The 25,714-nt window shown below is 65.4% G+C and overlaps 2 protein-coding genes across 2 annotated transcripts; one reads left to right on the forward strand and one right to left on the reverse strand.

Annotated features, from left to right (window-relative positions):
• Positions 1–1,455: 1,455 nt before the first annotated feature.
• Positions 1,456–14,461, reverse strand: PRICKLE3 (prickle planar cell polarity protein 3; the record flags this gene model as incomplete). The annotated part of the gene is made up of 9 exons (XM_069777926.1): positions 14,393–14,461; positions 13,575–13,660; positions 13,289–13,472; positions 12,334–12,447; positions 11,223–11,360; positions 10,915–11,118; positions 9,635–9,821; positions 4,658–4,870; positions 1,456–1,610 (listed from the first exon to the last, which is right to left on the reverse strand). Coding segments are annotated over exons 1-9 (1,323 nt in total), but the record flags the coding sequence as incomplete, so codon positions are not given.
• A 300-nt stretch (positions 14,462–14,761) lies between these two features.
• On the forward strand, positions 14,762–25,709 carry LOC138684218 (5-aminolevulinate synthase, erythroid-specific, mitochondrial-like). Its single transcript, XM_069777925.1, has 11 exons — positions 14,762–14,906; positions 16,472–16,563; positions 16,655–16,765; positions 16,878–16,955; positions 17,770–17,977; positions 19,216–19,400; positions 20,667–20,846; positions 22,422–22,586; positions 23,527–23,795; positions 23,886–24,048; positions 25,555–25,709. Exons 2-11 carry the CDS (start codon positions 16,476–16,478, stop codon positions 25,707–25,709), a joined length of 1,602 nt encoding a protein of 533 aa, XP_069634026.1. The 5' UTR covers positions 14,762–14,906; positions 16,472–16,475.
• Positions 25,710–25,714: the final 5 nt, after the last annotated feature.

The following is a 25,714-nucleotide window of genomic DNA, read 5'->3' on the forward strand; positions in this document are numbered from 1 at the left end:
AGGGTTTGGGTGGGGTCCGGGGGGGGGGGGTCAGGGTTTGGGGGGGCCCCCCTTACCTCCCCCTGCCCCCCCAGCGAGCCCCTTCGTCGAGGACCCCTCCCAGCTGCCGCCCCAAGAACCCCCCCGGGGGGGCAGAGCTCCACCAGTGACACCAGTGACACCAGCGACACCAGGAACTGGGGGGTGTCATCCCCCCCCCCCCCCCCCATTTTGGGGCAAATCCCCTATTTAAGAAGTTTTTCAACCCCGTTTTTGGAGTTGCGGGGGGTGCGCGGTGATGTCATCGCCCGGCGATGACGTCATGGTCGGGGGGGGGGCCCTACCTGCGAGGTCATGGGGGCCGTGATGTCATCAAGGAGGCGCTGCCCCTTTATTAAAGCTGCGCGCCCCGCCCCGGGGTCAGAGGTCGCCGTGAGGGCAGAGGTCACAGTGCCGAGGTCAAAGGTCCCTGAGGAAGGTCGCAGCAGGAAGCGGGGGGGAGGGGCAAGGCAGAGGGCAGCAGGGGTCAAAGTGCAAAAGGTCACACCCACACCGAGAGGTCAGGGGTTCCCGGACCCCTGAGGCGAAAGGTCAGAGGTCAAAAGTGCTTAGCGGTGTGCAAAGGTCAGAGGTCAAGGTCCCGAGCGGAAGGTACGACCTCAGGGCAGAGGTCAAAGGTCCCAGGGGCCCGCGGGGTGGGGTCAAAGGTCAAGGGTCAGCGCCAAGCAGGTGCCCCGGGTGAGGTCGGAGGTCGCCACGAAGTCAGAGGTGCCAAAGGGTCAAAGGTGGGCGTGGGGAGGTCAGAGGTCGCCCCGCAAGCGAGGCAGAGGTCAGAGGTCACGCGCGAGGTCGCAGGTCGTGGAAGAGGGCCGGAGGTTGTGGGAAAGGTCAAAGGTTGCTGGCAGAGGTCAGAGGTCGAAGGCCGCGTCGGAGGTCAGAGATCACTGCCAGAGGTCAAAGGCCACAGCGGAGGTCAGAGGTCACCAGCAGAGTCGGGCACGGGTCAACGGCCTCGCCAGAGGTCAGAGGTCACTGGCAGAGGTCAAAGGCCACAGCGGAGGTCAGGCAGAGGTCAGAGGTCGCCGGTAGAGGTCAAGCGCAGGTCGGAGGCCGCAGCGGAGGTCAGGGGTCGCCGCCCGAGGTCAGAGGTCGCCCGCCGGGGGGGGGGGGGGGGGGGGTCAGGCCAGGAGGCAGCCGCGGTCGCGGGGGGGCCGCCGGGGGGTGCCGGGGGGGGGTCGGGGGGGGCCCGGGGGGGCGCAACTGGGGGGGGGAGGGGGATGGGCTCCCCCAGGAAGAGCCCGTCGTCCGAGGAGGAGGAGGAGGAGGAGGAGGAGGAAGGCCAGCGGGGGCGGCCCCCCCTCCGCCACCGCCCCCCCCCCCAGGATGAGGCCGTGGTCGGAAAGGGGGGGCGGAGGGGGGTGGCGGGGGGTCCCGGGGGGATTCCTGGGTCCCCCCCGTGGGGGTCGGGGTCGGGGGGGGGGTCGCGGAAGGTGACGCGGGGGGAGGGGCGGCGGGCGGGGGGGGGGAGGGGTGGCGGGGGGGGGCGGGGGAGGGGCGGGGCAGGGCGGCGGCCCCCAGTTCGGGCATGGAGTGACGGTGGGGACCCCCCCGGCGGAAACGGGGCTCCGGGCCTGGGGGCGAGGGGGGAGGTGAGGGGGGCGCCCAGCGGCCCCCCCAGTGCTCCCAGTAACTCCCCAGTACCTCCCAGTAACCCCCCAATGCCCCCCACGTCTCTCTCAGTGCCCCCCAGTGCTCCCAGCGCCTCCCCAATACGCCCAGTGCCCCCCCCCAAGACCCTCCCAGTGCCTCCCAATGGCCCCCAGTGCCCCCCCAGATTCTCCCAGCGCCCCCCCAAGACCCTCCCAGTGCCTCCCAATGGCCCCAGTGCCCCCCCCAGATTCTCCCAGAATCCCACAAGACCCTCCCAGTGGCCCCCAATAGCCCCCAGCACCCCCCAAGACCCTCCCAGTGCCCCCCAATAGCCCCCAGGACCCCCCAAGACCCTCCCAGTGCCCCCCAAGACCCTCCCAGTGCTCCCCAAATTCTCCCAGAATCCCCCAAGACCCTCCCAGTGCTCCCCAAGACTCTCCCAGTGCCTCCCAATGGCCCCAGTGCCCCCCCCAGATTCTCCCAGAATCCCACAAGACCCTCCCAGTGCCCCCCAATAGCCCCCAGCACCCCCCAAGACCCTCCCAGTGCTCCCCAAGACTCTCCCAGTGCCCCCCGAGACCCTCCCAGCGCCCCCCGAGACCCTCCCAGTGTCTCCCAATGGCCCCAGCGCCCCCCCCAGATTCTCCCAGAATCCCCCAAGACCCTCCCAGTGCCCCCCAATAGCCCCCAGCGCCCCCCAAGACCCTCCCAGCACCCCCCAAGACCCTCCCAGTGCCCCCCAAGACCCTCCCAGTGCTCCCCAAATTCTCCCAGAATCCCCCAAGACCCTCCCAGTGCCCCCCAATAGCCCCCAGCACCCCCCAAGACCCTCCCAGTGCCTCCCAATGGCCTCCAGTGTCCCCCAAGACCCTCCCAGCACCCCCCGAGACCCTCCCAGTGCCTCCCAGTGGCCCCCAGTGTCCCCCAAGAGCCTCCCAGCGCCCCCCCAAGACCCTCCCAGTGCTCCCCAGTGGCCCCAGTGCCCCCCCAAATTCTCCCAGAATCCCCCAAGACCCTCCCAGTGCCCCCCAAATTCTCCCAGAATGCCACAAGACCCTCCCAGCACCCCCCAAGACCCTCCCAGTGCCCCCCAATAGCCCCCAGCACCCCCCAAGACCCTCCCAGTGCTCCCCAAGACTCTCCCAGTGCCCCCCGAGACCCTCCCAGCGCCCCCCCAAGACCCTCCCAGTGTCTCCCAATGGCCCCCAGTGTCCCCCAAGACCCTCCCAGCGCCCCCCAAGACCCTCCCAGTGTCTCCCAATGGCCCCAGTGCCCCCCAAGACCCTCCCAGCACCCCCCGAGACCCTCCCAGTGCCTCCCAGTGGCCCCCAGTGGCCCCCAAGAGCCTCCCAGCGCCCCCCCAAGACCCTCCCAGTGCTCCCCAGTGGCCCCAGTGCCCCCCCAAATTCTCCCAGAATCCCCCAAGACCCTCCCAGTGCCCCCCAAATTCTCCCAGAATGCCACAAGACCCTCCCAGCACCCCCCAAGACCCTCCCAGTGCCCCCCAAGACCCTCCCAGTGCTCCCCAAATTCTCCCAGAATCCCCCAAGACCCTCCCAGTGCCCCCCAATAGCCCCCAGCACCCCCCAAGACCCTCCCAGTGCCTCCCAATGGCCTCCAGTGTCCCCCAAGACCCTCCCAGCGCCCCTCAAGACCCTCCCAGTGTCTCCCAAAGGCCCCAGTGCCCCCCAAGACCCTCCCAGCACCCCCCGAGACCCTCCCAGTGCCTCCCAGTGGCCCCCAGTGTCCCCCAAGAGCCTCCCAGCGCCCCCCCAAGACCCTCCCAGTGCTCCCCAGTGGCCCCAGTGCCCCCCCAAATTCTCCCAGAATCCCCCAAGACCCTCCCAGTGCCCCCCAAATTCTCCCAGAATGCCACAAGACCCTCCCAGCACCCCCCAAGACCCTCCCAGTGCCCCCAAGACCCTCCCAGTGCCCCCCCAAATTCTCCCAGAATCCCCCAAGACCCTCCCAGTGCCCCCCAATAGCCCCCAGCGCCCCCCAAGACCCTCCCAGCACCCCCCAAGACCCTCCCAGTGCTCCCCAAATTCTCCCAGAATCCCCCAAGACCCTCCCAGTGCCCCCCAATAGCCCCCAGCACCCCCCAAGACCCTCCCAGTGCCTCCCAATGGCCTCCAGTGTCCCCCAAGACCCTCCCAGCACCCCCCAAGACCCTCCCAGTGCCTCCCAATGGCCTCCAGTGTCCCCCAAGACCCTCCCAGCGCCCCTCAAGACCCTCCCAGTGTCTCCCAATGGCCCCAGTGCCCCCCAAGACCCTCCCAGCACCCCCCGAGACCCTCCCAGTGCCTCCCAGTGGCCCCCAGTGGCCCCCAAGAGCCTCCCAGCGCCCCCCCAAGACCCTCCCAGTGCTCCCCAGTGGCCCCAGTGCCCCCCCAAATTCTCCCAGAATCCCCCAAGACCCTCCCAGTGCCCCCCAAATTCTCCCAGAATGCCACAAGACCCTCCCAGCACCCCCCAAGACCCTCCCAGTGCCCCCCAAGACCCTCCCAGTGCCCCCCCAAATTCTCCCAGAATCCCCCAAGACCCTCCCAGTGGCCCCCAATAGCCCCCAGCACCCCCCAAGACCCTCCCAGTGCCCCCCAAGACCCTCCCAGTGCTCCCCAAATTCTCCCAGAATCCCCCAAGACCCTCCCAGTGCTCCCCAAGACTCTCCCAGTGCCCCCCGAGACCCTCCCAGCGCCCCCCCAAGACCCTCCCAGTGTCTCCCAATGGCCCAGTGCCCCCAAGACCCTCCCAGCACCCCCCAAGACTCTCCCAGTGCCCCCCGAGACCCTCCCAGTGCCTCCCAATGGCCCCCAGTGTCCCCCAAGACCCTCCCAGCACCCCCCAAGACCCTCCCAGTACCTCCCAAGACCCTCCCAGTGCCCCCCCAAATTCTCCCAGAATCCCCCAAGACCCTCCCAGTGGCCCCCAATAGCCCCCAGCACCCCCTAAGACCCTCCCACCGCCCCCCCCCAACTCTCCCACTCCCCCTCCCCAGCCCCTCCAAGCATTCTCTCCCATTTCTTACCGGCTGGGGGTCCCCCTCCCCAGGAACGCCGGGCTGAGGGGGCACGGGGGGTCGGGGGGGGTCCCTGGGCGCAAAGCCGGGAACAGAAGAGTTGCCCCCCCCGGGGGAGGAAGGGCAGCCCCAGCAGCGAGCGACCGCAGGCAGCGCAGCAGAAGCAGCCGGGCAGCGCGTGCCAGTGTTGCCCCTCGTACGCCATCTGCCCCTGCTCCAGCCCTTGGGGGGGGGGGGACACGACACAAAAAGAGGGGCTCGGACCCACAGCGGGGGGGCTCGGACCCACAGCGGGGGGGCTCGGACCCACAGCGGGGTGCGCAAAGAGGGCAGCACCCTAGAAAGATGCTGTGAGCCTTCGGGATGCTGCTGGGGGGGGGGGGGCTGCACCCTGGTTCTCCCCCCCCCCCCCCTCCCTGAATGCATGGGGTTTGGGGGGTCTCTCGGACCCACGGCGGGACCCTCGGACCCATAGCAGATCCCTGGATTCCCTTGGGAATCCTGGATTCGCCTTGGGGACCCCCTGGAGACCCCTGAATCCCCCTGAATTCCCCTTGGAGACCCCCTGGAACCCCCAGGGTCCCACTGGGACCCCCTGGAGACCCCTTGGATCCCCCCTGGGTCCCCCCGTCTCCCCCTTGGGGACCCCCGGAGAGCCCTTGGGGAGCCCTGGAAGACCCCCTGGGATCACGTGAATCCCATTTGGGGACCCCTGAATCCCTCCGGCTCCTCCTGGGGACCCCCTGAAGCCCTTTGGGGACACCCCAGAGACCCCTGGGGACCCCCTGAAGCCCCCCTGGCTCCCCCTGAATCCCTCTAGGGACCTCACGGAGACCTCCTGAAGCCCCCCAACTCACCCTGAATTCCCTCTGGCTCCCCCCAAATTCCCCCTGGGGAGCCCTTAGAGACCCCCTGGGACCCCCTGAATCCTCCCAGCTCCCCCTGAATCCTCCCTGGCTCCCCCTGAATCCCCTTGGGGAGCCCTTGGAGACCCCCTGGGACCCCCTGAAGTCCCCCAGCTGCCCCTGATTCCCTCTGAATCCCCTTGGAGACCCCCTGGGACCCCCTGAAGTCCCCCAGCTGCCCCTGAATCCCCCTGAATCCCCTTGGAGACCCCCTGGGATCCCCCGAATCCTCCCAGCTCCCCCTGAATCCCCTTGGGGAGCCCTTGGGACCCCCTGGGACCCCCTGAAGTCCCCCAGCTGCCCCTGATTCCCTCTGAATCCCCTTGGAGACCCCCTGGGATCCCCCGAATCCTCCCAGCTCCCCCTGAATCCTCCCTGGCTCCCTCTGAATCCCCTTGGAGACCCCCTGGGATCCCCCAAATCCCCCCAGCTCCCCCTGAATCCTCCCTGGCTCCCTCTGAATTCCCTTGGAGACCCCCTGGGATCCCCCAAATCCCTCCAGCTCCCCCTGAATCCCCCTGGGGAGCCCGTAGAAACCCCCTGGGACCACCCCAAATCCCCCCAGCTCACCCCATATCCCCCCTTGGGAGCCCTGGGGACCCCCTGGAGACCCCCTGGGATCCCCCGAATCCTCCCAGCTCCCCCTGAATCCTCCCTGGCTCCCTCTGAATTCCCTTGGAGACCCCCTGGGATCCCCCAAATCCCCCCAGCTCCCCCTGAATCCTCCCTGGCTCCCTCTGAATTCCCTTGGAGACCCCCTGGGATCCCCCAAATCCCCCCAGCTCCCCCTGAATCCTCCCTGGCTCCCTCTGAATTCCCTTGGAGACCCCCTGGGATCCCCCAAATCCCTCCAGCTCCCCCTGAATCCCCCTGGGGAGCCCATAGAAACCCCCTGGGACCACCCCAAATCCCCCCAGCTCACCCCATATCCCCCCTTGGGAGCCCTGGGGACCCCCTGGAGACCCCCTGGGATCCCCCGAATCCTCCCAGCTCCCCCTGAATCCTCCCTGGCTCCCTCTGAATTCCCTTGGAGACCCCCTGGGATCCCCCAAATCCCCCCAGCTCCCCCTGAATCCTCCCTGGCTCCCTCTGAATTCCCTTGGAGACCCCCTGGGATCCCCCAAATCCCCCCAGCTCCCCCTGAATCCTCCCTGGCTCCCTCTGAATTCCCTTGGAGACCCCCTGGGATCCCCCAAATCCCTCCAGCTCCCCCTGAATCCCCCTGGGGAGCCCGTAGAAACCCCCTGGGACCACCCCAAATCCCCCCAGCTCACCCCATATCCCCCCTTGGGAGCCCTGGGGACCCCCTGGAGACCCCCTGGGATCCCCCGAATCCTCCCAGCTCCCCCTGAATCCTCCCTGGCTCCCTCTGAATTCCCTTGGAGACCCCCTGGGATCCCCCAAATCCCCCCAGCTCCCCCTGAATCCTCCCTGGCTCCCTCTGAATTCCCTTGGAGACCCCCTGGGATCCCCCAAATCCCCCCAGCTCCCCCTGAATCCTCCCTGGCTCCCTCTGAATTCCCTTGGAGACCCCCTGGGATCCCCCAAATCCCTCCAGCTCCCCCTGAATCCCCCTGGGGAGCCCATAGAAACCCCCTGGGACCACCCCAAATCCCCCCAGCTCACCCCATATCCCCCCTTGGGAGCCCTGGGGACCCCCTGGAGACCCCCTGGGATCCCCCGAATCCTCCCAGCTCCCCCTGAATCCTCCCTGGCTCCCTCTGAATTCCCTTGGAGACCCCCTGGGATCCCCCAAATCCCCCCAGCTCCCCCTGAATCCTCCCTGGCTCCCTCTGAATTCCCTTGGAGACCCCCTGGGATCCCCCAAATCCCCCCAGCTCCCCCTGAATCCTCCCTGGCTCCCTCTGAATTCCCTTGGAGACCCCCTGGGATCCCCCAAATCCCTCCAGCTCCCCCTGAATCCCCCTGGGGAGCCCGTAGAAACCCCCTGGGACCACCCCAAATCCCCCCAGCTCACCCCATATCCCCCCTTGGGAGCCCTGGGGACCCCCTGGAGACCCCCTGGGATCCCCCGAATCCTCCCAGCTCCCCCTGAATCCTCCCTGGCTCCCTCTGAATTCCCTCGGAGACCCCCTGGGATCCCCCAAATCCCCCCAGCTCCCCCTGAATCCTCCCTGGCTCCCTCTGAATTCCCTTGGAGACCCCCTGGGATCCCCCAAATCCCCCCAGCTCCCCCTGAATCCTCCCTGGCTCCCTCTGAATTCCCTTGGAGACCCCCTGGGATCCCCCAAATCCCTCCAGCTCCCCCTGAATCCCCCTGGGGAGCCCATAGAAACCCCCTGGGACCACCCCAAATCCCCCCAGCTCACCCCATATCCCCCCTTGGGAGCCCTGGGGACCCCCTGGAGACCCCCTGGGATCCCCCGAATCCTCCCAGCTCCCCCTGAATCCTCCCTGGCTCCCTCTGAATTCCCTTGGAGACCCCCTGGGATCCCCCAAATCCCCCCAGCTCCCCCTGAATCCTCCCTGGCTCCCTCTGAATTCCCTTGGAGACCCCCTGGGATCCCCCAAATCCCCCCAGCTCCCCCTGAATCCTCCCTGGCTCCCTCTGAATTCCCTTGGAGACCCCCTGGGATCCCCCAAATCCCTCCAGCTCCCCCTGAATCCCCCTGGGGAGCCCGTAGAAACCCCCTGGGACCACCCCAAATCCCCCCAGCTCACCCCATATCCCCCCTTGGGAGCCCTGGGGACCCCCTGGAGACCCCCTGGGATCCCCCGAATCCTCCCAGCTCCCCCTGAATCCTCCCTGGCTCCCTCTGAATTCCCTCGGAGACCCCCTGGGATCCCCCAAATCCCCCCAGCTCCCCCTGAATCCTCCCTGGCTCCCTCTGAATTCCCTTGGAGACCCCCTGGGATCCCCCAAATCCCCCCAGCTCCCCCTGAATCCTCCCTGGCTCCCTCTGAATTCCCTTGGAGACCCCCTGGGATCCCCCAAATCCCTCCAGCTCCCCCTGAATCCCCCTGGGGAGCCCATAGAAACCCCCTGGGACCACCCCAAATCCCCCCAGCTCACCCCATATCCCCCCTTGGGAGCCCTGGGGACCCCCTGGAGACCCCCTGGGATCCCCCGAATCCTCCCAGCTCCCCCTGAATCCTCCCTGGCTCCCTCTGAATTCCCTTGGAGACCCCCTGGGATCCCCCAAATCCCCCCAGCTCCCCCTGAATCCTCCCTGGCTCCCTCTGAATCCCCTTGGAGACCCCCTGGGATCCCCCAAATCCCCCCAGCTCCCCCTGAATCCTCCCTGGCTCCCTCTGAATTCCCTTGGAGACCCCCTGGGATCCCCCAAATCCCTCCAGCTCCCCCTGAATCCCCCTGGGGAGCCCGTAGAAACCCCCTGGGACCACCCCAAATCCCCCCAGCTCACCCCATATCCCCCCTTGGGAGCCCTGGGGACCCCCTGGAGACCCCCTGGGATCCCCCGAATCCTCCCAGCTCCCCCTGAATCCTCCCTGGCTCCCTCTGAATTCCCTTGGAGACCCCCTGGGATCCCCCAAATCCCCCCAGCTCCCCCTGAATCCTCCCTGGCTCCCTCTGAATTCCCTTGGAGACCCCCTGGGATCCCCCAAATCCCCCCAGCTCCCCCTGAATCCTCCCTGGCTCCCTCTGAATTCCCTTGGAGACCCCCTGGGATCCCCCAAATCCCTCCAGCTCCCCCTGAATCTCCCTGGGGAGCCCATAGAAACCCCCTGGGACCACCCCAAATCCCCCCAGCTCACCCCATATCCCCTCTTGGGAGCCCTGGGGACCCCCTGGAGACCCCCTGGGATCCCCCGAATCCTCCCAGCTCCCCCTGAATCCTCCCTGGCTCCCTCTGAATTCCCTTGGAGACCCCCTGGGATCCCCCAAATCCCCCCAGCTCCCCCTGAATCCTCCCTGGCTCCCTCTGAATCCCCTTGGAGACCCCCTGGGATCCCCCAAATCCCTCCAGCTCCCCCTGAATCCCCCTGGGGAGCCCTGGGGACCCCCTGGGACCACCCCAAATCCCCCCAGCTCACCCCATATCCCCCCTTGGGAGCCCTGGGGACCCCCTGGAGACCCCAAGGTCCCCCCCAAACTCACCGATGGGGTCCCCGCAGGCGTCGCAGTAGTGAGCGTGCCGAGCCTGGTAGCAGGGGGGGCAATAGGGGCGGCCGTGGCGCAGGAGGTAGCGTCGCCCCCCCAGCGGCCCCTCGCACTCGAAGCAGCAGAAGTGCCGGAGGTGCCAGTGCCGACCCTCCGCCTCCGTGCACCGCGCCGCAAAGATGATCTATGGAGGGGGGGGGGGAGAGACACGTATGGGGGGGTGTCTATAGGGGTCAAACCCTATGGGAGGATTTTAGCGCCCTATAGGACTGTTTAGACGCTCTATAGGAGCGTTCTGCGCTCCATAAGGACATTTTGATGCTCTATAGCTGCATTTTAACGCTCTGTAAAAACCTTCTGGATCCTATAGGAGTGTTTCAACATGCTATAGGAGCGTTCTGCACCCCCAAGGACATTTTGATGCTCTATAACTGCATTTTGACAGTTTATAGGAGCCCTCTGCACTCCACAAGCACATTTCGATGCCCTATATCTGCATTTCAACACTTTATAGAAGCTTTCTGCAACCTATAGGAGTCTCCTGCCTTCTATAAGCCTGTTTCAACGCCTTATATCCGCATTTCAACACCCTTTCTGCATCCTACAGGACCGTTTCGACACTCTATAAGAACCTCTGACGCCCCGTAAGAATGTTTCGATGCTCTACAACTGCGTTTTGACACTATAGGAATCTTCTACACCCTATAGGAGTGTTTTGGCACCGTACACGAGCCTTCTGCATCCCATAACCATGTTTCGATGCTCTATATCTGCGTTTCAACGTCCTATAGAAGCATTCTGCACCCTATAGGAGCGCTCTGACACCCTATAGGAGCCTTCTGCACCCCATAAGCACATTTTGACACCCTATATCTGCATTTCAACACCCTTAAGGAACCTTTTACACCCCATAAACATGTTTTGAAACCCTACAGCAGCATTCTGCACCCTATAGGAGCACTGCGACACTCTGTAAGCACATTCTGACACCTTATAGACTCATTTTGATGCCCCATAGGAGCCTCGTGCACCCTCTAAGAGTTTTTTGACACCCTATAGGAGCATATTGACACTCTATAACCCTGTTTTGCGCTTCACAAGAGTCTTTTGCACCCTATAGATGCCTTTTGCACACCGTAAGAGCATCCTGAGCCCTATAGGAGCATTTCACACCCCATAAGAGCCTTTCCCGCCCCATAAAACCATTTCCCGCCCTATACGAACATCTCCCACCCTATAGGCACCCCCCCACACACCCCCTATAGCTCCCCCCATACCTCATCGCACGCCTGACACCGGGGTCGCCGGGTCTCGGCGTGATGCCTCCCGCAATAAATCCGCCCGTCTTGATAAAAATAAATCAGGTCGACCAGTAACTCCCCGCACTGGGAACACTGGAAACACTGGGGATGCCAACAAGCGCCGTGCCCGGCGCGCCCGGCGAACACCGCCATCTCTCCGCCGGCGATTTGCCGACCGCACTGTTGACGAAAACACCCCGTCAGCATTTTTTTTTGGGGGGGGGGGGGGGGGGGGCCTTCCCCCCCTGCCCATATTTTTGGGGACACCCCCCCCGCCCTGGTACCTGCTGGCAGATGGCCCCAGTGATGGTGAGGGGGAAGGGGCGAGCGTTCCCCCTCCCCAAATTTTCACGTTTGCGTTGTTGGGCGAAGAGTTTTAATTCCCGACGTTCCGATTCATCCAGGGCATTGCAGTATTGAGGCTGGGGGGGGGGGGGGATTTGGGGGGGTCAGACACCCCAAAATTGGCCCCCAGAGTGGGCCAGGATGGTCCCAAAATGGCCCTGAGATGCCGCCCCCAAATAGCCCGGAATGGCCCCAAAACGGCCCTGTAATCCCCCCCCAAACCCCTGATCCCCCCCAGACACCCCAACAGCCCCAGGAGACCCCCCCAGCACCCAAATACCCCAGAAGACACCCCACAAGCACCCTGAGCCCCCCAAATTCCCCCCAAACCTCCCTGACCCCCCACACCCTGAATCCCCCCAAACCCCCCAATCCCACTCAAACCCCCCTGACCCCCCCAAGCCCCCTGAAAGCCCCCAGATCCCCCAAAACCCCCCAAAACCTCCCCAGCCCCCTGAATCCCCCCTAAACCCCCCTGAGCCCCCCCAAAATCTCCCCAGCCCCCTGAATCCCCCCAACCCCCCCCAAAACCCCCTCAAGCCCTCCCCAAAACCACCCCAGCCTCCTGAACCTCCCCCAAACCCCCCTAAACTCCCCCAAAACTCCCTCGAGCCCCCCCGAAACCTCCCCAGCCCCCTGAGGCCCCCCCAGACCACCCTAAACTCCCCCAAAACTCCCTCGAGCCCCCCCAAAACCTCCCCAGCCCCCTGAATCCCCCCTAACCCTCCCAAAACCCCCTCAAGCCCTCCCCAAAACCACCCCAGCCCCCTGAACCTCCCCCAAACCCCCCCAAAACCCCTTCAAGCCCCCCCCAAAACCTCCCCAGCCCCCTGAGGCCCCCCCAGACCACCCTAAACTCCCCCAAAACTCCCTCGAGCCCCCCCAGCCCCCTGAATCCCCCTTAAACCCCCCCAAAACCCCCTCAAGCCCTCCCCACAACCACCCCAGCCCCCTGAACCTCCCCCAACCCCCCCTAAATCCCCCCAAAACCCCTTCGAGCCCCCCCCCAAAACCTCCCCAGCTCCCTGAGGCCCCCCCCGAGCCCCCCACCTCGCTGTCGTGGGGGGGCAGCTGGTGCAGGAGCTGTCGCACCCGGTACCGCTCCCCGGGGCTGTTGAGGTACGGCACCTTCTCCTCCGGCAGGCAGCTGAAGAACTGTGACACCTGGGGGGCGGGGCCTGAGTGGGTGGGGCGTGGCCTACTGGGGTGGGGCCCCAGAGGGGCGGGGTCTGCCATGGGGCGGGGCGGGGAGGGCAAAGCTTGGCTTGGGGGCAAGGGGCTGCAGGGGGGAAGGCTTGGAGGGGTGGGCGGGGCTCGTGGGAGGGGCTTAGGGGGTGGGCGGGGCTCAGAGAGGTGGGCGTGGCTTGAAGCAGTGGGCGGGGCTTCAAAGTGGGCAAGGGGCTCCATGGGGAAAGGCTTGGAGAGGTGGGCAGGGCTTAGGGGGTGGGCGTGGCTTGGATGGGCGGGGCTCGGTCTGGTGGGCGTGGCTTTGTGTGGGGGCAAGGGGCTACACAAGGAAAGGTTTGGAGCGGTGGGCGGGGCTCGGAGTGGTGGGCGGGGCTTGGTCCAATGGGCAGAGACTCTGTATGAGTGACAAGTCCCTCAGCCAGGCTGGGCTTGGAGGGGGGTGGAGCCAAGGGGGGGCGGAGCCACACCAGAAGGGGGCAGAGCCACCAGTGGGCCAGGGGGCGGGGCTCTGAGGGCCAGGGGGCGGGGCCAGCCATGGGGGGCGGGGCCTCACAGGCAGGGGGCAATGGGGTGGGTTGGGGGGGTCCCCATAATTGGGGTATTGGGGGGGGTACATGGCATTGGGGGGGTCCCCAGGGGTGGGGCAATTTTGGGGGGGTACAGGGGGGTGTCCCCAAAAGCTGTGGGGTCTGGGGGGGCCCCTGGGGGGGGTCAAAGGTATATGGGGGTGTCAGAGCTCTATGGGGGGATCAGGGCTATATGGGGGGGGGTCCCCACAAGCTGTGGGGTTTTGGGGGGTCCTTGGGGGGGTGGTTACCTGCTCAGGTTTGAGCCCGGGGGGGGCCCAAGCGTATTCCTCGGGGGCGCACCCCGAATCGTCGTCGGAAACGGGGTGCGGGTGAAAATCGGAGACCAGGCGACACATCAACCGTTCCAAGTCCACGGGGACCCCCCCGGCCGCGTGCTCCCCCCGCGGGCACTTGCAATGCTGGCAGATCTTCCTGGGGGGGGGGGGGTCGGGGAGAGAGAAAACACGGTGAGGTGGGGTGGGGGGCACCCCAAAAATCCAACCAGCCGCCCCCCCTCCTTTTTTCCCCCCTTACCTCCATCCGTGTACGAGGAAGCCGGGACACTGATCCCCGCAGGCCTGGCATGGCTGCCCCCGGTCGGGGTCTTCCGTCTCGGAGGGCTGTTTTGGGGGGGGGAATGACACACACGGGGGGGGGTGTCACCCCAAAACCATCATAACAGGGGGTGTCTGGGGCCCCTGGAGGGCTGGGAGGGGTTGGAGGACCCCCCCAAAAGTTGGAGGACGCCCCCTGAAATGGTGGGGGGGGGGGGGGTGGAGAGGAGAGACCCCTGGAGGGTGTTGTGGTTTTGCCCCCCCCCATTATGGGGGTGAAAAAGGGGGAGAATGGGTTGGGGTGCCCCCGGGGGGGGCCCGCAAAGGATTGTGGGAGGTGAGAGCAAGGGATTGTGGGAGCTGCCCCACAGATCCTCCTCAAGAGCCCCTCCTGCCCCATAGCCCCCCCCGTGCCCCCCTTAGAGCCCCCTCCTGCCCCGCAGCCCCCCCCGAGCCTCTCCCACCCCACGGCCCCCCCTCAGAGCCTCTCCTCCCCCACAGCCCACTCTTGCCCTACAGCCCCCCCATAGCTCCCTCCTGCCCCATAGCCCCCCTAAACCTCCACCTGCCCCACAGCCCCCCCTTAAAGCCCCCTCCTGCCCCACAGCCCCCTCCTGCCCCCCCCTCCTGCCCCACAGCCCCCCCCGAGCCTCTCCTGCCCCACAGACCCCCCCCTCCTCGGCCTCCCACCCCCTCAGAGACCCCTCCGGCCTCAAAATCCCCCCCCCAGCCCCTGAGGGACCCCCTCGGACCCCCCCCAGCCCTTCAGGGACCCCCGGGACCCCCCCGGGCCCTCACGGATCGCGCCGATCGCCGCCGCCGGGACCCGCGGGAGAACATGGCCCCGCTCCCACCGCCCGCCTCTAGGCCACGCCCCCTCCGTAACCACGCCCCCTCCGTAACCACGCCCCCCTCGCAACCACGCCCCCCTCCGAACCCCGCCCACACCCTCTGCGAGACACCACCCTCCTCCCCCGGCTAGCCCCGCCCCTAGCGCTGCCACTCAAACGGCCTCCCCGCCCACCGCCCCGTTGGCCGCGCCCATCCGCTAGGCTCCGCCCCTTCTTAAAGGGCCAGAGGGGGGGAGTTTTGGGGGGGGCCTGGGGGATTAGGGGAGCCCTGGGGGGGGGGGGGGGGGGTGGAGGGAGACACCAGCATTGAGTCCACAGGGGAGGCTGCGGGGGGAGGAGCCTCTGGGTGTGGTGCCCCGCCCCACCCCGCCCCGCCCTGGGGCCTTATCGGGGTTTTAGGGGGGGGCCCGGTTTGGGGGGGCCCCCAGTGCTGGTTGTTCGTCCTCAGTGCAGGTCAACAGGTCTGTGGGGCTGGGGCGGGGGGAGGGTCTTTGGGGGGGCTGGGGACCCCCAAGTGGGTCAGGGGGGTGTGGGGTGCAGTGGGGCTGGATGCCTGGGGGGGGGGGGGTGGGGACCCCCAAGTAGGTTGGGGGGGGGGATCTATAGGGCCTGGATGTCAGGGTCCTCTGGGGGGGGGACGACTCCCAAGTGGGCCAGGGCATGGGATCTATGGGGCCCGGATCCTCTGGGGGGGTTCAGGACCCCCAAGTGGGGTGGGGGGGTGGGATCTATGGGGCCCGGATCCTCTGGGGGGGTTCAGGACCCCCAAGTGGGGTGGGGGGGTGGGATCTATGGGGCCCGGATCCTCTGGGGGGGTTCAGGACCCCCAAGTGGGGTGGGGGGGTGGGATCTATGGGGCCCGGATCCTCTGGGGGGGTTCAGGACCCCCAAGTGGGGTGGGGGGGTGGGATCTATGGGGCCCGGATCCTCTGGGGGGGTTCAGGACCCCCAAGTGGGGTGGGGGGGTGGGATCTATGGGGCCCGGATCCTCTGGGGGGGTTCAGGACCCCCAAGTGGGGTGGGGGGGTGGGATCTATGGGGCCCGGATCCTCTGGGGGGGTTCAGGACCCCCAAGTGGGGTGGGGGGGTGGGATCTATGGGGCCCGGATCCTCTGGGGGGGGGTTGGAGACCCCCAAGTGGGGTGGGGGGTGGGATCTATGGGGCCCAGATCCTCTGGGGGGGTTCAGGACCCCCAAGTGGGGTGGGGGGGTGGGATCTATGGGGCCCGGATCCTCTGGGGGGGGGTTGGAGACCCCCAAGTGGGGTGGGGGGGTGGGATCTATGGGGCCTGGATCCTCTGGGGGGGTTCAGGACCCCCAAGTGGGGTGGGGGGGTGGGATCTATGGGGCCCGGATCCTCTGGGGGGGGGTTGGAGACCCCCAAGTGGGGTGGGATCTATGGGGCCCGGATCCTCTGGAGGGGGGTTGGAGACCCCCAAGTGGGGTGGGGGGGAATCTATGGGGCCCAAATGCCTGGGCCCTCTGGGGGGGGGGTTCAGGACCCCCAAGTGGGCCAGGGCATGGGATCTATGGGGCCCGGATCCTCTGGGGGGGGGTTGGAGACCCCCAAGTGGGGTGGGGGAGGGGATCTATGGGGCCTGGATCCTCTTGGGGGGGGATTCAGGACCCCCAAGTAGGTTGGGGGGGGAATCTATGGGGCCCAGATGCCTGGGTCCTCTGGGGGGGGGTTTGGGGACCCCCCCCAGTTGTGTGTGTGTGTGTGTAATCTATAGGGCCCAGACACCTGGGTCCCCCCCCTCCGCACCCCAGGGGGGTGTCACGGGGTCCGACCAGCACCAGGTGTTGGGGACTGATAAGGCCCAGGGTGGGGGGGGCCCACACCCATTCCCCCCCCCCAAAAAAAAGACCCAGGCATCCAGGCACCCCACCCAACCCCCCACCCCCTGAAAAGGGGACCCAGCGTCCGGGTGAGGCTGATTATGGGGTGGGTGGGGGCAGGTTTTTTTGGGGGGGGGGGGCATGATGGCCCCCCCCCCAAAAAATCTCCTGTGTCGTCTCCTCACAGCACCATGGCCGCTCTCCTCCGCTGCCCCATCCTGGCTCGTCACCCCTGGCTGGCCCGAGCCTTGGCCACTGCCCCCCCCCGACCCCGTCCAGGTACCCCCTGAGGACACCCCCCCCTCTTCTTCCCCCCCCCCCCCTTAATTTTAGGGCTGGGGCCCCTAAAACACCCCCCCCCCCATTGCAGGTGACTCCTCCACGGGACCCCATTGCCCCTTCATGGAACTAGGGGGGGGCCCCCCCTTCGTCCAACGCGCCGCCCCCGAAATGCAGGAGGACGTTGCCCCCCCCGAACCAGGTAAGGGATTTGGGGGGGGAACACCCCCCACCCCCCCATCCACCCCCCCCCACCCCCATCCCCAACTTGGGGGGGAACCCAGGGGTCTGGGTGACTTTTGACCCCCCCCCAGCCCCCCTGGATTGGCTGCTGGAGCTGGACGAGACCCCCGAAGAGACCCCCGACCGACGGCTGGATGATAACCTGCCCGGTGAGGGGGGGTTTGGGGGGGCTGGGGGGGGATTTGGGGGGGCTGGGGGACATATAGGGTCCGTATACGGGAGTAGGAAGGTCTGGGGGGGCACTGGGGGGGGGATAAGGGGGGTGTCAGGGGGGTATCAGGTCAGTATAGGGGAGTTAGAGGGGCTGGGGGGGTATAGGGTGAATCTGGGGGAGCTGGGGGGGGACTTGGGGGGGCTGGGGGACATATAGGGTCCGTATAGGGGAGTAGGAAGGTCTGGGGGGGCGCTGGGGGGGGAATAAAGGGGGTGTCAGGGGGGTATCAGGTCAGTATAGGGGAGTTAGAGGGGCTGGGGGGGTATAGGGTGAATTTGGGGGGGCTGGGGGGGCATATAGGGTCTGTATAGGGGAGTAGGAAGGTCTGGGGGGGCTCTGGGGGTGGCTATAGGGAGGGTATAGGGTCAGTATAGGGGTATTTGGGGGGTATAGGGTGAGTTTGGGGGGGCTGGGGGCAATTGGGGGGGCTCTGGGGGGATATAGGGGGTGTTGGGGGTATAGGCTCAGTATAGGGGGTCAGGAAGGTCTGGGGGGGCTCGGGGGGGGATATAGGGGGTGATAAGCCTGTGGGGTGAATATGGGGGGGGCACAGACCTGTTGGGGTGCCTATGGGGGCGCAGAAGGATTTTGGGGGTACCCAGGGCAGATTTGGGGTGTCTATAGGTCCCATAGCAGGGCAGGCAGCCGGGGGGGGGGTGGTTCAGGGTGCGATGGGGGGGCTGGGTGCATGGGGGGGGGGATTTGGGGTGCCCCACCATAACCCAGGGGGTCTCCCCTTTCTTCCCCAGAGGACGCTTTCCCCTACGAGGCGGTTTTTGGGGGTCGCCTGGCGGGGTTACGCCGCACCCACACTTACCGGGTGTTCACGGCCGTGGGGCGCAGGGCGGACGCCCCCCCCATGGGAATCACGGGGTCCCCCCCCCGCCCCCTCCAGCTCTGGTGCTCCAACGACTACCTGGGCATGAGCCGGCACCCCGAAGTCATCCGAGCCGCCAGGTCTGTACCCCCAAAACACCCCTCCGGGACCCCCGTACACCCCAGGGCCCCCCCAGACCCCAAATAACCCCCCTGGGACCCCAAATAACCCCCAGACCCCAAATAAACCCCCTGGGACCCCCCAAAAAACCCACCACCCCCCCAGACCCCAAATAACCTCCCTGGGACCCCAAATAACCCCCAGACCCCAAATAACCCCCCTGGGACCCCAAATAACCCCCAACCCCCCCCAGACCCCAAATAACCCACCTGGGACCCCAAATAACCCCCAGCCCCCCTGACCCCAAATAACCCCCCCTAGGAACCCAAATAACCCCCAGACCCCCCCCCAGGACCCTAACGCCCCCAAATACCCTCCCTGGGACCCCAAATAACCCCCAGTACACCCCCGGCACCCCGAAATACCCCCCTGGCACCCCCATATACCCCCCGAGACCTCAAATACCCCCTTGGGACCCCCAAAGACCCCCATAGACCCGCCTGGGATCCCCCAAATATCCCCCTCAGGACCCCCCAAATATCCCCCCAGGACCCCCCAAATATCCCCCTGGGACCTCAAATACCCCCTGGGACCCCCTTGGGACCCCCAAAGACCCCCCTGGGACCCTAAATCCCCCCCTGGAGACTCAAATACCCCCTCAGGACCCCCCAAATACCCCCCTGGGATCCCCCAAATATCCCCCTGGGACCTCAAATACCCCCTGGGACCCCCTTGGGACCGCCAAAGACCCCCCTGGGACCCCTAAATCCCCCCCTGGAGACTCAAATACCCCCTCAGCACCCCCCAAATACCCCCCTGGGATCCCCCAAATATCCCCCTGGGACCTCAAATACCCCCTGGGACCCCCTTGGCACCCCCAAAGACCCCCCTGGGACCCCTAAATCCCCCCCTGGAGACTCAAATACCCCCTCAGGACCCCCCAAATACCCCCCTGGGATCCCCCAAATATCCCCCTGGGACCTCAAATACCCCCTGGGACCCCCTTGGGACCCCCAAAGACCCCCCTGGGAGCCCTAAATCCCCCCCTGGGGACTCAAATACCCCCCAGAGTCCTCCAAATACCCCCCTGGGATCCCCCAAATATCCCCTGGGGACCTCAAACATCCCCTGGGACCCCCAAAGACCACCAAAGACCCCCCTGGTTGACCCAAATCCCCCCCCCAATGCTCCCCCTCCCCAGTTCCCCCCTCCAGTTCCCTCCCAGTGCCCCCACCCCAACACCGCTGGGTTCCCATAGGGCGGCGTTGGTGGCCCACGGTTTGGGGTCCGGGGGTACCCGCAATATCGGGGGGACGTCACCGCTGCACGGGGCGCTGGAACGGGCGCTGGCCCGGCTGCACCGTCAACCCCGCGCCGTCCTCTTCTCCTCCTGCTTCGCCGCCAACGACACCGCCCTGGCCACCTTGGCGCGAATCCTACCAGGTACGGCGGGAGTCGGGACCCCCGAAACTCATGGGACCCCAAAAAACCTCATGGGATCTCAAAAAAACTCTTGGGACACCCAAAAAACCTCTTGGGAGCTCCCCAAACCTCCTGCGTTCCTCCAAACCTCTTGAGGTTCTTCATAACCTCATGGGACCCCCAAAAATCCTCTTGGGAGCCCCCCCAAAAACCTCATAGGAACCCCAAAAAGCTTTTGGGAGACCAAAAAGCTCATGGGAACCCAAAAAAACTCTTGGGAGCCCCAAAAAAGCTTCATGGGATCCCAAAAAAATCTTGGGAGCCCCTCAAACCTCCTGGGTTCCTTCAAACCTCTTGAGGTTCTTCATAACCTCACGGGACCCCCAAAAATCCTCTTGGGAGCCCCCCTCAAAACCTCATAGGAACCCCAAAAAGCTTTTGGGAGACCAAAAAACTCATGGGAACCAAAAAAACTCTTGGGAGCCCCAAAAAAGCTTCATGGGATCCCAAAAAAATCTTGGGAGCCCCCCAAACCTCCTGGGTTCCTCCAAACCTCTTGAGGTTCTTCATAACCTCACGGGACTCCCAAAAAAACTCTTGGGACTTCAAAAAAAGCCTCATGAGAACCCCAAAAACCTCTTGGGACCCCCAAAACCTCATGGGAACCCCCAAAAAGCTTCTTGGGAGCCCCAAGAACCCTCTTGGGAACGTAAAAAGCCTTTTAGCAGCTCCCCAAGCCTCCTGAGATCCCCCCCAAACCTCAAGACCCCCAAAACCTGTCGAGGTTCTCCAAAAGCTCCTGAGAGACCCCCCCCCAAAACCTCCTGGGGGGTCTTCAAGGCCTCCTGAGACCCCCAAAACCTCTTGGGGTTCCTCAAAACCTCCTAAGATCCCCAAAAAATCTCCTGGGATCCCCGAAAACTTCCTGAGACCCCCTCAAACCTCTTGGGACCCCTCAAAACCTCTTGAGGTTCCTCAAAACCTTCTGGGTTCCCCCAGAAAACCCCCTGGGATCCCCCCAGCCCCCCCCAGGGTCCCTCAAAACCTCCTGAGACCCCCCAAAACCTCTTGGGGTTCCTCAAAACCTCGTGAGACCCCTCAAAACTTCTCAGGACACCCCAAAAATCTCCCAGGACCTCCTGGTCCGCTCCTTGGGAAGGGGATCTCCAGAGGGTTGGAAGATGCTCAGACATCTTGGGGGGCTCATGGATGGGTTTGGGGGGGTGGGGGTGCACCCCAGATGTTGGGGTCCCCCCACCCGGACACCTGGGTGCCCCCCACCCATAGGTTGCGAGGTGTTTTCGGACGAGGGGAACCACGCCTCCATGATCCAAGGCATCCGACGCAGCGGGGTCCCCAAACACGTCTTCCGCCACAATGACCCCCAGCACCTGGATCAACTTTTGGGGCGCAGCCCCCCCGGGATCCCCAAAATCGTCGCCTTCGAGTCCGTTCATTCCATGGATGGTCAGTGGCGCACCCCCAAAACCTCCTGATACCCCCCCCAAAACCTCCTGAGATCCCCCCCAAACCTCTTGGGGTTCTCCAAAACCTCCTGAGACCCCCCCCAAAACCTTCTGAGATCCCCAAATACTACCTGGGACCCCCCCAAACCTCCTGAGACCCCCCCAAAACCTTCTGAGATCCCCAAATGCCACCTGGGACCCCCCAAAACCTCCTGAGACCCCCCCAAAACCTTCTGAGATCCCCAAATGCCACCTGGGACCCCCCAAAACCTCCTGAGACCCCCCCAAAACCTTCTGAGATCCCCAAATGCCACCTGGGACCCCCCCAAACCTCCTGAGACCCCCCCAAAACCTTCTGAGATCCCCAAATACTACCTGGGACCCCCCCAAACCTCCTGAGACCCCCCCCAAAACCTTCTGAGATCCCCAAATGCCACCTGGGACCCCCCCAAACCTCCTGAGACCCCCCCAAAACCTTCTGAGATCCCCAAATGCCACCTGGGACCCCCCCAAACCTCCTGATACCCCCCACAAAACCTTCTGAGATCCCCAAATGCCACCTGGGACCCCCCCAAACCTCCTGAGACCCCCCCAAAACCTTCTGAGATCCCCAAATGCCACCTGGGACCCCCCCAAACCTCCTGAGACCCCCCCAAAACCTTCTGAGATCCCCAAATGCCACCTGGGACCCCCCCAAACCTCCTGATACCCCCCCAAAACCTTCTGAGATCCCCAAATGCCACCTGGGACCCCCCCAAACCTCCTGATACCCCCCACAAAACCTTCTGAGATCCCCAAATGCCACCTGGGACCCCCCAAAACCTCCTGAGACCCCCACAAAACCTCCTCAGTTTCCCCAAAACTTCAGAGACACCCCCCCCCCCCCAAAACCTGTTGAGGTTCTCCAAAAGCTCCTGGGGGGGGTCTCCAAGGCCTCCTGAGACCCCCAAAATCTCCTGGGATTCCCACGCCCCCCCCCAAATCTCCCCAAATCCCTCTGGGACAGTGGATCCCAGTCTGTATCCCCCTAAATCCCCCCCTAGCCCCCCCAAATCCCCACAGTCGGGGGGTTACCACTCCATATACCCCCCCAAATCCCCCCAAATCCCCCCATAACCCCCCAAATCCCCCCATTGCCCCCCCCAAATCCCCCCAGACAGGGGGTTACCACTCCATATCACCCCCCAAATCCCCCCATGTCCCTCCCAAATCCCCCCATACTGCCCCAAATCCCCCCCAAATCCCCCCAGGACAGCAGGTACCAGTCCCCAGATCCCCCCCAAATCCCCCTATAACCCCCCATTGCCCCCCCAAATCCCCCCAGACAGGGGGTTACCACTCCATATCCCCCCCAAATCCCCCCAGGACAGCGGGTCCCAGTCCCTATCCCCCCCCAGATCCCCCCATAACCCCCCGAATTCCCCCCTAGCCCCCCCAAATCCCCACAGACAGGGGGTTACCACTCCATATCCCCCCCAAATCCCCCCCAAATCCCCCCGGGACAGCGGGTACCAGCCCCTATCCCCCCCCAAAGATGGGTCTACATCCCCGTACCCCACTTTCTTGCCCCCCCCAGGCTCCATCGCCCCCCTGGAAGAGCTGTGTGACGTAGCCCACTCCCACGGGGCGCTGACCTTCGTGGACGAGGTCCACGCCGTGGGGCTCTACGGGGCGCGGGGGGGCGGCATCGCCGAGCGCGACGGGGTGACGCACAAGGTCGACGTCGTCTCCGGCACCTTGGGTGAGCACCCCCAAAATTTTGGGGGTGTTAGGACCCCCTATGGGGGATGGGAAAAACCCTTTATGGGGGTGAAAAGGGGGATTTGGGGCAGTATACGGAGGTTTTTGGGGTGTATGGGGGGTTTTGGGGTGTATGGGGGGATTTTGGGGTGTCTGCACCACCTAAGTCCCCACTGGAGGGAGATTTTTGGGGTGTATGGGGGAATTTTGGGGTGTATGGGGGGGATTTCGGGGTGTATGGGGAGGTTTTGGGGTACCCGCACCCCCTAAGTCCCCACTGGAGGGGGATTTTGGGGTGTATGGGGGGATTTTTGGGTGTCTGCACCCCCTAAGTCCCCACTGGAGGGGGATTTTGGGGTGTATGGGGGGATTTTTGGGTGTATGGGAGGGATTTTGGGGTGTATGGGGAGGTTTTTGGGTGTCTGCACCCCCTAAGTCTCCACTGGAGGGGGATTTTGGGCTGTATGGGGGAATTTTGGGGTGTATGGGGGGGATTTTGGGTTGTATGGGGAGGTTTTGGGGTGTATGGGGGGGATTTTGGGGTGTATGGGGAGGTTTTGGGGTGTCTGCACCCCCTAAGTCCCCACTGGAGGGGGATTTTTGGGGTGTATGGGGGGATTTTGGGGTGTATGGGGGGGTGGGGTACCTGCACCCCCTAAGTCCCCACTGGAGGGGGATTTTGGGGTGTATGAGGGGTGTTGGGGCTCCGGGGGGGTTTCAGGGCTCTAGGTGGATTTTGGGGATTGGGGAGGGGGGATTTGGGTGCTCCCTGACCCCCCCATTTCCCCCTCACCCCCCCCCCCCAGACAAAACCATGGCCAAAGGGGTGCAGAAGGGCTGCAAGGGGAACCCATGAGGGTCTATAGGGGTCCGGGGGGGGAGATTTTGGGGTTCCAGGGGGGGTTTGGGGTTCCCTGACCCCCCCCCCCCCTTTCTCCCAGGAAAGGCGGTGGGCTCGGTGGGGGGCTACATCGCCGGCAACGCCGCTTTGGTGGACGCCGTTCGTTCGCTGGGGGCCGGTTTCATCTTCACGACGGCGTTACCGCCGGCGGTGGCGGCGGGGGCTTTGGCGTCCCTGCGGATTTTGGGGGGTCCCGAAGGCGGGGTGCTCCGACGCACCCACCAACGGCACGCCAAGCACCTCCGCCTCCTGCTGAGGGACCGAGGGTTGCCCGTCTTGCCGTGTCCCAGCCACATCGTCCCCGTCCGGGTAAATTTGGGGGGGAATATAGAAAAATTTGGGGGTGTCTATGGGTTTTGGGGGTGTTTGATGGGTTTTGGTTTTTTTTTTGGGGTGCAGGTGGGGGACGCGGAGGCCAACACGCGGTTGAGCCGGCGGTTGTTGGAGGAGCACGGGTTGTACGTCCAGGCCATCAACCACCCCACCGTCCCCCGTGGGCAGGAGGTGCTGAGGTTGGCGCCCACCCCCCATCACAGCCCCCCCATGATGGAGAATTTGGCTGGTGGGTTGGGGTTTTTTTTTGGGGGGGGGGGGGGGGTGTCATGGGGAGGGGGGACGAGGGGACAGATGGGGGATGGGGGGACATGGGAATGGGGGGTCGTTGGGGTGGGGGGACATGGGGGGTGATGGGGGGACATGGGGGGGTCATGGAGGGGGACAAGGGGGTGATGGAGGACAATGGGGGACATGGGAATGGGGGGTCATGGGGTGGGGGGGGGACATGGGGGGTCATGGGGGGGCAAGGGGGTGATGGGGGACAATCGGGGACATGGGGACATGGGAATGGGGGGTCATGGGGTGGGGGGGGACATGGGGGGTCATGGGGGGGCAAGGGGGTGATGGGGGACAATCGGGGACATGGGGACATGGGAATGGGGGGTCATGGGGTGGGGGGGGACATGGGGGGTCATGGGGGGCAAGGGGGTGATGGGGGACAATTGGGGACATGGGAATGGGGGGGTCATTGGGTTGGGGGGGGCCATGGGGGGTGATGGGGACATGGGGGGTCATGGAGGGGGAGAAGGGGGTGATGGGGGGACAGTTGGGGACATGGGGACATGGGAATGGGGGGTCATTGGGTTGGGGGGGGCATTGGGGGTGATGGGGACATGGGGGGGTCATGGAGGGGGACAAGGGGGTGATGGGGGACAATGGGGGACATGGGAATGGGGGGTCATGGGGTGGGGGGGGACATGGGGGGTCATGGGGGGGCAAGGGGGTGATGGGGGGACAATTGGGGACATGGGGACATGGGAATGGGGGGTCGTTGGGGTGGGGGGACATGGGGGGTGATGGGGGGACAAGGGGGTGATGGGGGCGATGGGGGATTTGGGGGTGGGGGGGTCATTGGGGGGGTCATGGGGGGGCAAGGGGGTGATGGGGGGACAATTGGGGACATGGGAATGGGGGGAGTCATTGGGTTGGGGGGGGCCATGGGGGGTGATGGGGACATGGGGGGTCATGGAGGGGGAGAAGGGGGTGATGGGGGGACAGTTGGGGACATGGGGACATGGGAATGGGGGGTCATTGGGTTGGGGGGGGCATTGGGGGTGATGGGGACATGGGGGGGTCATGGAGGGGGACAAGGGGGTGATGGGGGACAATGGGGGACATGGGAATGGGGGGTCATTGGGGTGGGGGGGGACATGGGGGGGTCATGGAGGGGGAGAAGGGGGTGATGGGGGACAATGGGGGACATGGGGGACATGGGGAAATGGGGGGGCATGGAGGTGATGGGGACGTGGGGGGGTTGAGGGGACAGGGGGACATCGGGACATGGGGGTAGGGGGGGACATGGGGGGGGTCGTGGGGGTGATGGGGACGTGGGGGGGGTCATGGGGGGCCATGGGAGTGATGGGGGGACATGGGAATGGGGGAAACGGGGGGGCCATGGGGATGGGGACAACGGGGGGACACACACGAGGGGCACTGGGAGGCACTGGGATAGGGCTGGCAGGGCACTGGTGGGGGTCACTAACCCCCCCTCGTGTGTGTCCCCCCCCCGCAGACCGCCTGTCCGAGTGTTGGGGGGCCCTGGGACTCCCCCGCGAAGCCCCCCCGGGTCTCTCCTGCTCCTCCTGCCACCGGCCCCTCCACTTCGCCCTGATGAGCGACTGGGAACGGCAGCACTTCCAGGCCGGGGGGGTCCCCGTCAGGGCCTAAGACCC

Source organism: Haliaeetus albicilla, unplaced genomic scaffold, assembly GCF_947461875.1.
Source record: "Haliaeetus albicilla unplaced genomic scaffold, bHalAlb1.1 scaffold_201, whole genome shotgun sequence".
NCBI lineage: Eukaryota > Metazoa > Chordata > Aves > Accipitriformes > Accipitridae > Haliaeetus > Haliaeetus albicilla.

Bases quoted from the DNA above. Each gene is read 5' to 3' on its own strand.
- LOC138684218 (XM_069777925.1), top strand. From the start codon at position 16,476: ATGGCCGCTCTCCTCCGCTGCCCCATCCTGGCTCGTCACCCCTGGCTG. The intron at 19,401-20,666 runs GTACGGCGGGAG...CCCCACCCATAG, and splicing joins CTTGGCGCGAATCCTACCAG to GTTGCGAGGTGTTTTCGGAC. The intron at 23,796-23,885 runs GTAAATTTGGGG...TTTGGGGTGCAG, and splicing joins GCCACATCGTCCCCGTCCGG to GTGGGGGACGCGGAGGCCAA.